At 43.1% G+C, this 17,306-nt stretch overlaps 1 protein-coding gene across 7 annotated transcripts in view; it reads left to right on the forward strand.

Annotated features, from left to right (window-relative positions):
* The window catches only part of SYNE3 (spectrin repeat containing nuclear envelope family member 3), an 86,324-nt gene that overhangs the window by 18,742 nt on the left and 50,276 nt on the right, over positions 1–17,306 (forward strand). The window contains exon 1 of one of the 7 annotated variants that reach the window (XM_069783551.1): positions 7,738–8,144. The exons of 5 other annotated variants lie outside the window; for them this stretch is intronic. In XM_069783551.1, the coding sequence (XP_069639652.1) occupies positions 8,063–8,144 (82 nt within the window). In that variant the 5' untranslated portion in view covers positions 7,738–8,062. Of the gene's footprint in view, positions 1–7,737; positions 8,145–16,308; positions 16,456–17,306 lie in introns of those variants that run through there. One more of the 7 variants, XM_009923549.2, reaches the window with a different exon arrangement.

The raw sequence follows: 17,306 nt of genomic DNA on the forward strand, positions 1-17,306 counted from the left end.
TGCACATACCTTAATTGTATTCCAAGGAAAAATGCATTGATTTTAAAGATGATGTGGACTCATTTGTTTCCCTTTAGCAGAACTGACTTTTCATGTCCCTGTTGGTACAAGCATTATGTTACACTTAAACAGAAGACATGGGCTTGATATGAAGTCCTTCATATCAAGGGATTTCAAAGAATTTCTGCTTTGACTGTAATAGGCTGAGGATTAAGCGGCAATCTCAGCCTTGGGATCTCACTGAACAGATGCATGAAATAATGTACTGGAAGGAATCGAAGGAGACAGCATGAAACAAGGAGAACCACGAGATTGTAATTTGCTTGGAATTCAGATATCAAGCTGTGGCTTGCTTGTTTTGTTCTTGATTACTGTTTGTTTAGTGGTATTAAAAGGTGAAATAACTGTTGCTACAGTTGTACTATGCAGAAAGCCTTTTCAGAAATGTGACAGTAATATTTGGGAGCACAAGATGAATGAGAGGCCCATGTGGGATAGCTTGTGTTGGGGGACTTACTGTTATACTTAGTAGATATAGTGCCTGTCACTAGGGAATCCTAGAAACACTTTACATGAGGCTACATGCTGCTCCCCTTGCACCAGTTGATGATGATGATAATAATAATAATATTAGAATAGAATAGAATATTTCAGTTGGAATGGACCTACAATGATCATCTAGTCCAACTGCCTGACCACTTCAGGGTTGACCAAAAGTCAGAGCACATTATTAGGGGCATTGTCAAAAAGCCTCTTAAACACCAACAGGCCTGGGGCATCGACCACCTCTCTAGGAAGCCTGTTCCAGTGTTTGACCACCCTCTCAGTAAAGAAATGCATCCTAACATCCAGTCTAAACCTCCCCTGGCACAGCTTTGGACCATTCCCAGGCGTCCTATCACTGGATCCCGGGGTGAAGAGCTCAGCACCTCCCTCTCCACTTCCCCTCCTCAGGAAGCTGCGGAGAGCAATGAGGTCGCCCCTCAGCCTCCTTTTTTCCAAACTAGACAAACCCAGAGTCCTCAGCCACTCCTCATGGGACATTCCTTCCAGCTGTTTCACTGTGTTTGTTGCCCTTTTCTGGACACATTTGAGTACCTTAACATCATTCTTAAATTGTGGGGCCCAGAACTGCACACAGTACTCAAGGTGAGGCTGCACCAACGCTAAATACAACCGGATGATAAAAAAAAACTCAATACAGCAAGTTGATAAAAAAATTCCTATTGGCTTTAGTAGGACAGCAGTCAGACCTGCAAAAACCTTTGGGTTCCTTTGAGGCAGGTAGATATTACTGTATCTGTGGGACAGCTGAGCAAAGTGAAGCACGTGATACTGTGGTGTTTGCCCAGGTGATGCAGGAATTCATTGGCAGAGTGAGAACAGCGACAAAAGTCTGACTGGTAGCCCAGCTGGCAGGCTTCCTCTCCCAGGCACGTTCCTCCCACTGCTGGAGAGTAACAGCACTTTGTAACCTCTTTCAGTGTCACTAAATAACAGAATATTCAGGAAGTTGTTTGATGGAATGAGAGATGTTCTTCAAGGCTCCTTGAAAATACATGATTTTCAATAACGAGTGTACCCTTAAGTACTGTTTTGATCCAGGCTGGCGTATACAACCAGAGTTCTCATGAACTCTCCTGAAACTGTTTTCATAGTTCTGCTAAGTAAACAGCACAGTCATCAAGGCCTTAATCCAGACAACATACAAGTTGAGCATGTATTTTTGAGCACATGGTTATCTTTCTCTTCATGTGTTGGACTGATTCAGAAGAGCTGTGTTCTCTGCCACAGGTTTGCTCTGTGATGTTGAAGGAGGATGTATGATCAGAGATTTAAAATGGGACCAGTGATGTTGGGTGCTTCATGTTTTGATGAGTCTGGCACTGTCTGTCAGAGGCTATGTTTGAAAGACAGATGCTGCTGAGAGCATTAGTGTCTCCATCTGTGAAATGGGGACACTAACACATCATCTCATAGGGTACACTTGATGTGTGTGGCAGCTGTGTTGTAGGTAGTAGGTTGGAGGGTGTCATGGGTGAGACAGAGTAAACCACCCATAGTGGATCTGGATACTTGGGTTTATTTAAAAAAAAACAAGATTGGAGCTTTTACCCTATGAGATTCTCTCACACACTGACTCACCTACTCACTCAGCTGGACTGACAAAACAGCATAAAAAAAATTAAGCTGTGAAAAAAGTGTAGGGTTACTTTTGGCTCTATTTTCTCTCCACCTTACATAGAAGTGATATGTGATTTAAAGCATTGCATGCTTGTCTTTTGTTTTCCTGACATTATGATGAGTCAATCCTAGCAGAAAAACATGTGTTGCCTCTGACTGAGGAGTAGTTTAAGAGTTGTAACAGCTGGTCTTTATCTAGGCTTTGTACCCTGTTGTCCATCCAGCCTGTAGAAGTTCAGGGAAGCAGAAGGTGGAAAGCGTACAGACACTGATGTACCTGCTGTGTTTTCAAGTCGGTTAGATGGAAAGGTAGGGTCATGTGAGGAAATATGCCCCTGCCTTAAAGATTCTGTGAGTAAATAAAAGAAACCAATCTTTGCAGCTGTCAGTTCTTCCCCAGGCTGTTCATTTCCTTTAACTTAGATGACTGAATTTTCTTAATGCAAAAGTCTCTTTGCATGAGCACTCTTGAGTCTCTGTGGGAACATGGTAGTGGTTATATGAATGGCAGATGACAGCAGTTGACAAATGTAGGTGATGTTTCTTATATAAGTCAGCAAAAATGGTCTAGGCTTTGTACATCGCTAATAACACTAGCTCAGTAAACACCAGAGAAGCGCCTGGGTTAATTTAGATCTCCAGATAAAGACAGCACCCAAGGAAAAATTTTCTTGTTACCTTGTCTTTTAAGGCCACAGGAGTTGAGGTAGAAATCTTGGCTTTGTGACAATATTGCCCTTGGCTTCACCAGAGCCTGGGATTTTCCCTTGTATTCTCAGATTATAGACCTGCTGACTCCATTAGTTGTTCTGTCAGTGGGTGCACACTGCTGGTATGAGATACCTATGTACAGAAAATGTCTTCAATCTAAAAGAAAGAAAAAAATTTCAAGTTTCTCTATTTATTTTTTTTTTTAATATACAAGCTTCGAATTCCTGTATTGTAGGACTTTCCCCCTCTCCTCGTGTCCTTGTTCCCTAGTTACTACTTAATTTTTAAAGACCCTTTCAGTGTAGAATTAATTTCTTTACCCAGATTTTCTCAGATCCAACCCCAGGTATAACTGCTTCTCCTCTGAAGCACTTCAGCTGGAAGGCAGTGCCCTTGCCACCAAGCTCTTAGTCCAGAGCTAAAGGTCCTTGTCAGAAAAATGGCCCTGTTATGGAGATCCCCAAAACAATTGTTCCCTGCCATGAGAGAAGCTCATGAGTAAGTGTAGAATCAATAAATTAATAATTAGGGAGACAAAGAAGAAGGAAGAAAGAGAATGATGGTGAAGCAGTAAGAGGAAGTTACTACTGCAAGGAGGCGAGGGAACAGGAGCGTGTCCCTGGCATTGCCTGGCAGCTGCCTGCACCCTGGGTTGTGTGAGGCAGTCATAGCTGTGCCACCTCCAGCTGTCCACAGTATGGCTTCATCACTGCCCATCAGACTAGATCTCGCTGCCCACATCCCTGTTTTGCCTGCAATACCATATACTTTCTCCGGTGCTGCGGAAGATGGGTAGGAACATCTTCTGTCCATTTGCAGAATACCCTTTCTTCAAACACTCCCTTAGAGGCATCCCTTGTCATGATGCTTGTCCACCGTAACCAGCTGATGGCAGTTACCTCAGGGGTGCTTGGGACGGGGCTACCGGCAACTCTAAAGGTATTCTTGCCTTCAGCATTACTTTATTTGTGCCCTCAGCTGTTTGGTTGTCCAGCTGTTGTGTATAGTGACAATACGTAATGATGGAGGAGGGCTGGCACTGTCATTCTGGTCTGCAGAGTGAAGTAGCATTTGATGTCTGATGAAAGAGCGGAAGGTGTTTATAAAAAACATTTTTGTAAGTAATTACATGAACACATTTAATCCCAATGTATCACAGCTTTTCTTCTTTTTTTAAAAAGCCCTGCTAGTGTTGAATAGTTGTAGCTAGTCAGTGCTGAGGAATTTAGCTGGATGTTAACAGGCTGCTTCAGCACTCCACGTGTAATTGTTTTCTGTAGTGTGCCCTTCCCATGTCGTCTATCACTCTGGTATTTATGAAGTGCTTTTAGGTTATTGCTACTAGCAGGTTACACCTCCAGTTTGGGGATTTGCAGATAGATTTTTTTTTTTTTTTTAGTTAAGCAACTATACCAGCAGCTAACCCACATCTTGGTTCTTTTAGTTTTGCTCAGATCAGTTCTGACATTCTTCAGGGTTTGGTTTTGTGTGTGGGTTGTGTTTTGGGTTGGTTTTTTTTTAATGCTAACTGGTAAAGTCAAAATACTTTTTTTCTTGTTGAATGGGACAGAGCATAATGACTACCTCAGCCTGATCTTCCAGATGCTAAGCTTGCAGGTGGGACACCTGAATCATTAGGCTATGCCTAATGATTAGGTTCTGCATGATGATTCATTATTTACACAGAGTGAAATTGTAGCAGAAAGAGAGACCAAGAACTTGATGGCTTTTCTGTGCCACCCCTGCCAGTACCTCCAAGCCCAGTACTTAGGACAATCTGAATGCTTGGTGTGGGTGTTCCTTTTCTGAAAAGTCCTTTCACAGCCGTTCCAAACCAGATTCTTTGGGGAGTAGCAATTTCATGGACAGTCCCTTTATACCAGTGTTATTCTAATTCAGAATTAAAATATAGTTAGAAATACAATCTTTCCCAGAAGATGGAAATTTTGATTCCCGCACATCCCCAAGCTGCATTTAATTTGTTACTGAGAGAGCAGCTTCCACCTCTGGCCAGCCTATGATACCAACCTCTGCTAACGCTTGGTAGACTTTCACCTGGGCACTTTCACGCTTTTGCTCCCAGTCGTGTCCTCACATGTAATCCTTCCCAAATCCACGTCATGACCGTCTCTCAGATTCCTCCTTAAAACTCTTTTGCTGCAATGTCTGTGGAGATTTAACCATGGTTAGGCAGCTGCTGCTCTGCCTGTGGCTTTTCACACTGGCTAATACCGCTTCATTGCTCCTATGTGTCCCCCCTCTGTATCTGTATTCTGCCTCTTCTCTTCTGCCTCAGCAGTAACCTTGGTGAATTGGGGATGCCACTGCTGCTGTACACATGCTACCTGCAGCATGGTGGAGTGCTGGTTCACAGCTATGACCTGAGCCTCTGCAGAGTAGTAAGAATATGTAACACAGTTGTAATGGTCATCTTGGAAGAAAATTTTTTATACTGCTGCTCTGTTTCCTACCTGCGGGGCTTCATAGCTCTTCATCAGAGCTCAGGCAACGCTTTATAATTTATGACCCTTGTAACCCTGCTGGGGTGACAACTTCTGTCTCCTCAACAGTTAGTGGTCTGGTACATCACTGGCTGTTCAAAGATACAGATGATTAGTGGGCAATGAGGCCAGTCTGTCTGGAGTATCACTTAAGTACAGTAGGTTAATCGGTGGGGCAGTGTAGTCATTTAACTCCATGGCCTGCACTGGGTTTGCAGAAATATATTTCCTTTTCAGTGCCTGCAGACTTTAAGGTAATCTAAGATCATCCAGCTGGTTTTCTTACAGATGTAATTGAATCCATCTTTGAACATAGAGATGTCAGGCTAAAGAAGGGACCATTTAAATGCTTTCCACTACCACAACAGAAATGATAGTTGACTTGAAGAGTGGGAAAAACACTGTTCCATCCCTTGCTGGAACTGAAAATAGTGTTCTTTGTATGGAAAAGAAGGGAATGGCAGGTCAGATGTTGTGGGAACATTTGGAATATTTTGCTGAAACTGCAGTTTCCTTTTAAAATATGGAAAAATGTAAAATCAAATTTGGTCTAAAGGGAATTATGCTCAAGTGGTAGTCTAGGATTTATATATTTAAAATATGTTGTGATACTAACTTACTGAAAGTTTTATGGGGAATGCTGTATTTCTGACTGTTAGTTTGATCCTTTCATTGCTGCCTCCAGGTTGTGGCTGACTGTACTCACCAGAGTAGCTGCTGGGTTCCTTTGCTTTCTAGGTTAGTCACTGAAAGAGACCGCTTCTTACTGTGTTTTAGCAGCTGCTGTGTATAGCTGATGTTAGCCATATATGCTCTCCTTCCTCAGTACTAGTAGTTTCAGTCCTTTTATTTTTTTTTTTAACAGGACTATGGCAAATTTACAGTGACTATGGGATTTACCACATGAGAGAGAGAACAGGGGAAAAGCCTGTGAAGGGGTTCATTTATAGGCATTTTAAACTCCACCATTCAAACAGCAACACAATCCTAAAACAACTCTGATTTGACTTTCAGATAAATAGACTGCTCTCCAGTTTGCATTCCCCCAGGCATTGTATATTTTAATCTGCAGGCTGATGTGTTTTGAGATGTTCTTATCATTTCTAAGGGTTATTCACGTTAGCAAAGGGATGACAAGACAGTTGGAAAATAGCTGGTGTATCAGTTCCCTCTCTAGAGGTATTGACAGGCATTGCTAACTCCTAAGATGTTCCTCCTCTTCTGTCCCTTGGTTTTTTCACCACTGGTGACAAAATTGTGCGTTCAGTTGGCTTCATTGGGGTCACCATTGCACATGGTGGTCACAGTGTAGCTAAGGCTACTGGTCTTCAGTTAATCCTCTGTATTGACAGCTTCACAGGGTTAGCTTGATCAAGAGCTTCTACTCCATTGCTGTTCTTCCACCTAGATTTTCATCCCGTCTTTGTTCCTCTCTTCAGTTTTTCCTCATGCTGTTCACTTGTGCTGCCTGATTCTGAAATGGGTGGAGAGATTCATACTTTTATCCCTGTTTGCACCTGTAACTTCTAATGTGGAAGTAGAATTTGAAACAACTTTTTTCCCCATGTTTTATTTTCACTGATTTCTCCACCTTTCCTCCTTACTTTTATTATAATCCTAGAAATGCTGCTCAGTCTAGTACAAATTATGATACACAGCAGCTGTAAAACTAGAGAGATTGCTCGCCATATGGACTTGCTTTGGATTTACACCAGCTTGAGTGTAAGTGGGATCTGGTTTGGTCCTGGAGTATATTAACTAGATTTACACCATTAGGATGATGCAAATGGCAGTGGGTGGGTAGACCAAACCAGTGGGTTTCACTGAATGTCTAACAGCAGACGTAACCAGTGGGATCATAATTAATTGAAGGAGAATGCTGCTTTATATTTTCCAATAGTTTTCGGGAACAGGGAATGGAGAATTCATCATGTGCTCCATCACGAGAGACAGCTAACGCCTACACAGTGTATTCCATTCAGTCAAATTGTGCAGCAGTGGTATTGCCCGAAAATATTGGCTAACCTCTTTTTCGCATTGCACGGTTGTAACTGAGAGCAGAATCTAGATTAGTGTGTCAGTCTGTGAAGGGAATCTCCTGCTAGAGAGCTGAGAGTAAAAAAGAAGTGGAAGATAAGGTGGGTAGAAAGGAAAATTATAATTATGTTAGAGGTTGGGCTAATGATATCTAAAAATCTCGGCTCTGACATGTACCTGTCTCCACTTTTACTTCTTGCTGGTTTTCATGCTGCATATTCTGGACTAACTCCTGTTCAGCAAACATCTGCCAGGCATAATAATTTCAAGCATTAATCCTTACAGGAATTAACCAGCTTGTTAGTTGATGACCTGAACTAGATAGTTTCTGGGGATTATTGCTATTTAAATCTCACCTACCTTGCAAACAGTGGCAGCATGCCGTGCGGGTTTTCTTTTATTTTCTTCTTTTTTTTTTTTTTTTTTCCTGGGCTGATATGTCTTTAGATTGTCACCCCCTCTTTCACTCCTGCCACGCAGCAGGAGGCAGAGAGGAAATCCTGTGCTACCTCCGACATGAGTAAGGAGGAAGCCGCTGGTTTCTCTTCGCGCCAGACTTGCTCGTGCTGCCGGCCGTGCCGAACCACTGTCGTAACGCCACGCAGAGGCCAGGCTGGATTGCACTTGCCATGCTGGAAACTCATGGGGGAACTTTGATGAAATCGCCACAGGCTTTTACCAGCCCCTTTTTCCAGAATTCCCAGGATTTTGGTAAGGTTTTTGCAAGGTTTGTTACTTTTGTTTTGTAATGAAGCGAGATGGTTGTAACCGTGCAGCCTGTCGGTACCTTTTGGCTCCTAATAATTTTCGAACTCATTTTTTGCTTTCCCTTAAATTTGCCAGAGAGATGGAAGCGTCAGAGATACTAAGTTCCCTGAAATTTCAAGGATTTGACTTACGGTGAAAAGGAGATAGAAAGGAGTGGCCTGCTGGGGGAGGGCAATGACCGAGGGCTCCGGCAGCAGGCGGCTGGTGGCACACACCAAGACCAGCCCATTCGCGCGCTCGTCTCCAGAGAAAGCCCGCGCCCGGCCTCCTGCTCGGTGCCAGTGCCGCAGGGCGCTGGCGGAGAGGGTGGGAGGATTGGAGGGCCCTGCGCGACAAAATGAGGCCTGGTAAACTGCTTTGTGAGCAGCAGGCCAGGATGCGGAACTCCTTCATGTAAGGCAGGAAAAGAGAAGCGAAAATATCCCTACCGTGGCGCTCACCACAAGGGTCAGAGATAAGGGGCAGGCAGTGAAGTTAATAGAGTGTCTGTTGGGAGTTGGAGTGTTGCGGGCACTCAATACATGGTATCAGCTTTTACAGCCCCCAGGTGTTCACCAAATCGGGACTGCTGAGATCCCTTCCCTGAAGTTTGTTCAATAGTGTGGCTTTAAGGTCCCATATGTGACTGTTGAAACCTGGGTGTACGGATTAAGCTAAAAAGAGATTAAAGAAATTCAGTATTATTTTTTAAGTAGGGAGTATAGTTTGCACAAGCGTTGTCGCATGTGTTGTGCTCATTGAGCCCAAACGTGGCCATTGGAGGCTCTGTTGTGCTGTGGTTTAGCAGTGGTTCCCTGTCACAGAGTCATAGAATCATAGAATGGTTTGGGTTGGAAGGGACCTTAACAATCATCTAGTTCCAACCCCCCTGCCATGGGCAGAATCAGATGCATTTTCCTCCAGGAAGGCAATCACCTGCTTCTCCTGTTTTCTGAATCAACCTTTAGCAAGGTACTACTGAGCCCTGATCTATGAATTCAAAGGAGAAATAGCAGGAGAAAATTCCAATGACGCCTTTAAAATATAACAAGTGTTTGTTGTACCTTTAAAAGATGGCCTTGGAGACTACTGAAGAAAGATTATTATTCTTTTAGATCAAAGTTAAGGCTGTGCCATGATGTGTATTACTCCCTATAGGAATAATTATATATTATTGGGGTTATAAGAATCTATATCTTTACACTTTTTCCTTCTTTCAAATGTTTGAGAATCGTTACTGCTATGACACATCTGTCAGGAGATGTTTCTCAAATATGCCAGCATCCGTGTGGAAATCCTCAGCTGATATAAAACTCTGTTGCTCTAAATGTATCTCCATGTTAGCTCTCTGGCAGCCGGCGGCCCCAGAGTTATGCACCATAATATTTAGGGTGGGATTTTCAAAGTTGCTGAGAAGAAGTAGGCTCTGAGGTCCCATTGGGGTCTAAATAGAGCTGAGCTGCCTCATCTTTTGAGATGTTCGCAGGAAAAAAAAGAGCTCTGTTTTCTTATAGTTTTCAATTTTTAAAAGGTAATTAAAAGTGGATGATGTAAGAGTGGGAAGAATAAGCATCGGCTTTACTCTCGCTGCTCAGCACAGTAATTAATCTGTGATCACAGCTTTAAATAACTCTCTGGTCCTCCTCACTGGAGGTGGACTGCTGACAAACATGGCTTACTGCTGGGTCCTGCTGCCACTTTACTCTTTCTTTTAGTTTTGATTAATCTCAGTAGGAGGAGGTTCAAATCCTATTTAGGTTTATAAACTATAGGACTTCAGTCCTCAATCAGGCTAAAAAGACTACTAAAAAGGCAGTGCTGCTTCATCTCAGAGGCGTTCTTCATCCTGTTGTGAAATCCTGGGCTATCAGAGCTCTGGAGTTATGGCGATGGTGTTTTCTTTACAGAACTGAAAATGTGCTTGCACTCCAGCGGCTGCTAGGACTGGTCTTTGCAATTGAAAGCAGAGATGCGGTCTTGCTCTTTAACCCACAGTGCCTGGTGAGCACGCACAGTGGGAGGGTGACGAAGACATGGAAACTGCAATAGTTCAGGCAAAAATGAGTCACGAGAAAGCAGCCTGTTTTATTCAATTCCAGAAGTGTTCTCAGCCACTCAAAATTAATTTATATCCACCATTTTGCAGTGGTCTACTTTGTTTCTGAGCTTAGGGATGAGGTTGCTGGCAGTTCCAATAGCGTATTTTGTTTGGGACACAGGCTGGCCTTGTTTGTCTGTGGGTTTGTCTAAACGGAAACCAGCGCGGTTTTGCAACATAAAGCCTGGCATTATCAGCTTAATGCAAATATGACTTTAAATTATGTCCAGAGTGCTGGCTGTTCAGGTCTAGCTTTTCTTACCCTGCTATATGGTTTTGACAGCATTTCAAGTGTTAAGCTCTTGCAGCGGTCATTTCTCTCTTTCTTTATATAAACACATCTTCCTGTTGTGTACAAATTAAAATATGCTAATTTTTCCATGATCATGTGCTTTGATCCCACGAAGATAACGCTTATTTTAATCAACTTCAGTATTTAAAATTAGTATTGTCCTACTTGCTAACTATTTTTTTAATTCCAATGAGTCTCTCTTTCACCATATAAATATCTCATTAGCATCATCCTAGTGATAATGTTTTGAAAGATATATCTGAGAAATCTTATGTTTTGGGGAGTTAGTCCTTCAGCTGTTCCTCTAAAGGGGACAAAAGATATTGGGCCCTTAGAGTATACTTGTTAAGTACTTGCAAGTGACTTTATTTCTAACAAATATTTCTAGTAAATACTTGACGTAAAAGGTTTATTAGTTTAAAAGCCGTTGTGCTTAGTGCTCTGAGGTTGTACACAATTGCTCACTCAGAGGCAGAGGCATTTGACTGATGGTCAAATGAGATTTTAATACTGGTTTTGTAAGGGGGGGGGAAATTGTATGTGCAAAAACCCCCTAGATCCAAATGTGGAAACAGTGATGTGGAAGAGGAAAGGATGTGGAAGAGGGAAGGATGCAGACTTTGAGACAGATTGACATCCCATAGCCCTGAGCACCCACATTACAATTGTAGGCCTCTTCAGGACATGGGATTCCTGCAGAAGGCACATTGTCCCACCTCTGGCATGGATCCTTGCTTGGAAGTGCCCCTCTCTCGCACTGACTCCCCAGGGAATCGCAGGGCTCCTAGCTCAAGGTGTCCCACCGACAGCCTGAGGTCCATTGCAATGAATCCTCTCTCCTGGTGAGAGACACACTTCTGAGTCCCAGCGTGTTTGCAGACACCAAGCTGACGCCACGTGCTTTAGCAGGGCTTGAGGATCTCTTAGTATCTCTGGCTTCAGGGGGTGGGCGGAGGACATGGGTGGTGGAACCACCACAGCTTGCATAGAGCACTGGAAATGCAGCTGCAGTCTCTAACGGCCCTTTCTGCATTCCACCTCCCCGTGTCCCTAAGCGCACACTGACACCTTGCTTTCATTGCTGAACCCTTCTGACATGCCATCTGTAATCTCCTTGGGACAGAGGTATTATCCTTTTAACTGTAGGGCACTTCTGCTCACCGCAAGGTGCTGTGAAAGTGCACTCTTTGTACGCAGATTAACACATTGGGGTCCTGATTATGAAAATGGCCCTCGGGAGTCACCGTGTGACAAACTGCACACAAACGAGAAGAGCTGCTGCCAGCCAGCCGGGGAAGATGGACAATTTCTTACTAGGGTTGTGATGCCAAACCAAAATTAAGCAGCGCAGCTGTGGTATTAAGAATCGCAAGGAAGAATTACTTGGGGATAGTCTACAGAGCAAAACTAATTTGCAGAATATATTTGGCAAATAGTTAGGAATAACCACACCTTTGAGAAAATGAGATTGTCTGTACACAATTTATGACCAGCAAAAGAGGAACGATTTATCAGATATATTATTCACTCTGAATTATTCACTGATCTCTAGCCAAGAGGCAGATACCTCAGAGGTTTATTAGTCAGTGTATCAGTGCTGTGACTGGCACCCGGTACTGAGGCATCATCCAGTCTGTGGAGGACAAGTGGGAGATAATTAAATACATAAATTCAAGCCTCCAGAGACTGTGAGACTAATGCGCCATTGGCTTGCAGTGCTTTTTCATTGGCTGACTGATGGTAAAACTCTTAGGGAGCTGAGCAAAGCTGAAACCTAGCCTACTTCAGCAGCTGGGGACAAGTTCACAAGCTGTAGATTGCTGGTAAGCCCACAGGTACCTTTCCGGGCCAATTTCTGAAGCAGATTCCCTGGATCTGAAGAATCTCTGCTGAAGTTGTAGAGCAGAGGTGTTTAAGCTGTGATTTCCCAGACAAAAGAGTCTGTGAATGGTAATTAGGAAGTCTCTTGTCATTAAGTTTAAAGTCCCTAAACAGAGATCTGCATCTCTGTAGAGATACTTGAAAGGGTACATATTAGAAAAGGTTGAAAATCACTCTCTGCAGTGTTTAACTGAATTATCAATTTTGTTCTTGTCCTTTCAAGTATTTCCTTCTTGCCTAGAGGCAAGAAACAAAGTGCCTTTGAAGATGAGGTGTTAATCTATAAAGGGGTTAGAGATAGCCTTACTCCCCAGGGGGGCTGAGTGAATAAATGCTCTAAAGATTGTTTAATACCTCAATAATGTGGGGATAGAAGATCAAAATCTAAATCAGACAGATATCTAATATAGATACTCTGTCTCCTTGGTGGCAAAAAGGAATTCTGGATCAGTACTAAAACCTGCATTTTACTTACCTAATTGAATCATGATAGACCGGCTGTGTGTGTGGAGTGTATGGAGTGGGGAGACATTTGTAATAGAGTCCTCACCTATACTTTTTACTTCCAAATGACTTGAAGATTGAAATATAAAAGTGCTGTGGTCAGATCTACTGATTGTCATTCCTGATACTAAAAGGGAAGATAGCCCCAGGACCCAACTCTGCCTTACTTGCACATGATGATTCCATTCAGGTATAGAATTATTTTAAAATTTCAATCCCTTTTTTTAGGAAATGGCTTTTTAGACCTGGGAATTACATGTTTTCCACAGCAGTCTTAGAAAACAAAAAGATAGGCCATTTGCACTGGCTGTCACCAAAGTCTGAAATTAATCTTTAAACAAATGATTGAAAACAAAATCAGGCTTTTTTGAGAGTTAGCTTGCACAGAACATGTCTCTGCTTTTCAGTTTTTTGTATCAAATAGAAAATTGTCAGGTGTGATCATGTTGTGGCAGAACGTCTTGCGTTAGCCATAGGCTTCCTAGGAATGGTTTTGTAAGGGAAAGGAAATGGTTATGATATGCACGAGTGCTGTATGTACTCATGATGTTCGCATTCCTTGGTTGAAGGGAATGCTTGTAACTAGGATATGGATGTGTTTATTCCAAAAAACTATTTATTCTCTAGCTCATTAATTAGGGCAAACAATCGCTGACTGTCATAAACATTCACTGCAAATAGCACAGGAAAGGGCTCTGTTGGAAGATGGCCAAGGTGATAGGATTAACGTGTTGAGCCTCTAAAAGACTATGCTGGAAGTAACGACACCTTTTATTTGAAACCTGGAGGGCTTCTGCACCTACTCAGGCAGTTTAACTCAGCTCTACCTGGGTGTGGCTACCCCGGAGGCTTTCAGTCTCTCGCCTGGTAAAGCATCAGCTAATAACGCGATGCAAAATAGCTCCTCCTGGAGTAGACCAAGAATAGTCAGCTGTGGAAAGACAACAGTCAGTGCTTTGCCTCTCTGTGATCTGTGCCAATGACTGACCCTCCGCTCCAGCCTGAAGCAGACAGGGTCAGAGCTCTCTTTACCATATCAAGGGAAGGTGAAAAGTTATTAAATTATCCCAGATACAATTCTCAGAACCAAAATTGCTTCCACACTCATGCATTTGTATAAAATTTGACACAGTCCAGTGGGTTTGTTTAAAATATTTTTTTTTTTCACATTCAATCCCAGAACCAAATGGAAAGGGTTATGAAAAGTTTGAAGTATTTCCATAATCGGAAAACGGTTTCCCTAATGGTGAGTGATTTGAATTTCCTGGCGCATTTTTTGTACTTTTATTTTTGTAAGAACTGGGTTCTGGAAACTATTCAAGTAGTACACGGATATAGGATTCCAAGACATATTGAAGCCATTTAAAAGCCTGTGTTCTGTAAATGTAGGGTTTAAAAGAATGTGTAAAATGGGAGTGGTTGTGAGAAATGTTTTAAGAAGTTTGTTGGTTTTTTTTAAAAAAAAAAAGCAGCATGACTTGGCAGAGATAAAATAGTATGTTAGGAAACATTGCAAAATAATAGGATAATTCTAACAAAAAGATACTGCACTTGCAAAATACCTTTAAAAGCTCTCAGTAGTGCATTAAAAATATTAAATAAGTAAATCTCGCAATAGCCTTGTGAGAGTTATTAGATGCACTAGAAAGATTGCTGAAGTAGCTGTACTTGAGGAAGAAGTGCTTGCAGAAATTTGGCTCTGTGAGTGCTAGTGGATCACGTAGAGGATGACCTGTGCGTTTCACTGTGTCAGGGTCTGCCGTGGAGACCCAGGCACCTCCGTGTCCCTCAGTGGTGCTGCTACCATGTAGTGGCTCCAAGAGCTATAACGCAGAGCGGTCAGCTAATTAATTTATCCGTTCTTTCAGTGGGATGGCTCCAAGACCGCAGCTGATACAAGGCTGCCTCTGTACCTCTTCAGCCCAGCCCAACACAGATGAGGCACAGCTCAGGAGCTGAGCAGATTTTATAAGCAAAACCCAGCTGCTGTTGCTTTGGATCTCATTAATTCATGTTGGGGTATTCAGCCTGTGGCTCGTGGGCAAGCTAGGGGGGCAGTGCCTGTGTCCCCAGCACCCTGCCAGCTGCCCCTTCTCCTTGGGGAGCTTGGGAACAGGTGGTGGGTTACAGTCCTCCGACTTCCCTCCTTGCTAAATGGCTTTGTGCCTGGGTGAGAGAGGGGGAGAGGAGTGATGCTGACTTGAGTTGGGGGTGTGTTGCCACAGGAGTTCACCTTTCCCTCTACCAAAGGTACAGATGTCCCATGTGTGGTAGCCAAGCCGCAGGCATCCAGTACAAGCCCGGCTTGTGCTGTGGGTGTGCAGTGGGTCTGGCAGAGCAACGGGGCAAGGGCTGAGGCATCGTGCCCTCTGTGGCACTGAAACACGTGTGCCTACTCAGACACTGCCAACCACTGTGTTGGGGGCCATGGAGGTTTGATTCAGAGAAGGTAGGAAGACCAGTGTTGTGGGAGAGGTTCAGCTAAAGGATTCTGGAGCTTACCTGTGTTTCACATTTCCCTGTTCCTGAAACGTGCTTTCTATAACCTCTGGACATGCTGCAGGAGCTGTCCTGAGTCAGTTATGTTCAGCACCCTGAAATATGCTTCTTCCTTACCTCTAATAAGTAACTGTGTTATTGCATTTGGGCAAATAAAACTTGGTTTTGCTCAGCATCTCATTATCTATGCCAGAATTTCTTATGTGTAGTTATTACCCTTATTTAGTAACATATGTATAGAGATGCTAAACGCTTTCTGCAGTATAAATATGCCTTCCATGGTATGAATTAATATACTGACTCAAGTGGCATTAAAATGAAAAGCTGTTTGGAACAGCTACATGCATGTGAAAATGACTATGATAAAAATAATTTTGTACAAATTGCTCAGAGGATCGCACCTGTGATTAAGGGGAGGCTTTTCGTGGCACAGTGGGTCCTAGCGACTGAGCCTGTGGCCTGGGACAGGGGCTGTCGCACCACGGTACAAGTGGCCCTAATGGTCTGCTGCTGTTGCAGGTTGGTCTGTGAATGCTGGCTTTGCACAGCTGAACAGCTCAGGTCTGTTCCAGGAGCTGCTATGTCTCCTTTGTATTTCTTGTACTGATCACAGCCCTGTATTTCATGTCCAGTATTGCTCAGTCATTTAGCCCCAGTGATGCAGCAGAAATAGGTTAGATACTGTTGATTCATTAACACTTATCCAATAATAATTTATCCCAGCTTTAGGAGCGTTTGCAGAGAAATTACAGATATTGCTAAATTTCAGATAGTCAACAGCTGTTCTTCCTCCCAAGCAGACAATAAGTCAGAAAACATACTTTTTCCTTGCAGATATCAACCCATGCCTTTAGTGCCTGGGAAGGGGGAGCGGGTTCCAGAACAAAAGACTCCAGGACACTGCAGCTGATTGCTTCAGTCAGGGTCTGGCTGCCTGGCCTGGAGGAAGGAGGGAGGACAGGACACAGTCAGTCTCAAGAGGCAGCCCAGATCCATGTCAGGTATTGCAGGTCATAACTACCATGAAATCCGCCTGGGCATTGGGTCAGAGTCCATGCTAAATTTAATCATCTTTATGGTGCTAGGTGTAGGAATTACTTGGTCAAAATCAGTCAATGATGTTATGCAGGCAGTTGGAGTAGCAAAGTATTTATCTTCCGTTGCAGACTGGTGATCTTAACATTGAAATAACATTTTTCATGGCTTCCTGCGTTGGCTGCTTACATGGAACACCTGTATGTGGGATGGGGGTCTCTGTATCTGTGGGTTTGGACAGAAAATCCTTGTGCTTAGAGGAAAGCGGCATGAGGGCAGAGTGTGAGTGGGGTTTTCTTCATGTTAGATGACAGTAGGTTTTCCGCTGCTTCTTAACCATGTTTCATTGCCCTCTACTTCTTGTAAGAAATAGGACTAGGATAACGTAATGTTCCGTATTGGCTACTCCATGACTGGAGTCCTGAAGCCAATTTTAAATTTGATATGGATGTTGCCAGGAATAGACACCTCTCCTAGGAAATGAATGCCGCTCCTCATCAGAGTCTATCCAGCAAATGTACCGTGAGTTTTTGTTTCACAATAGCATAACTGGAATCACCACAGCTTACACTCGTGCATTCAGAAACTATTTGCCTAGAAATGTATGTATGTAACAAGGGAGGTTTTAGGGGACAGTCCCTCTACCACTGCCAGATACAATGAGAAATGTTAATGTGAAAATGAGTTGATCAGTCAGCTACAGAAAAATGTGTACTCTTTTCTGAGAGTTGGGTTATTATAGTTCAGAAACGTCAGTTCTGGACCAGTCATAGTTGGAGAAGGACAGAGCTATCTAGCAATCCACTGAGAATAACAT

This window comes from Haliaeetus albicilla, chromosome 5, assembly GCF_947461875.1.
Source record: "Haliaeetus albicilla chromosome 5, bHalAlb1.1, whole genome shotgun sequence".
NCBI lineage: Eukaryota > Metazoa > Chordata > Aves > Accipitriformes > Accipitridae > Haliaeetus > Haliaeetus albicilla.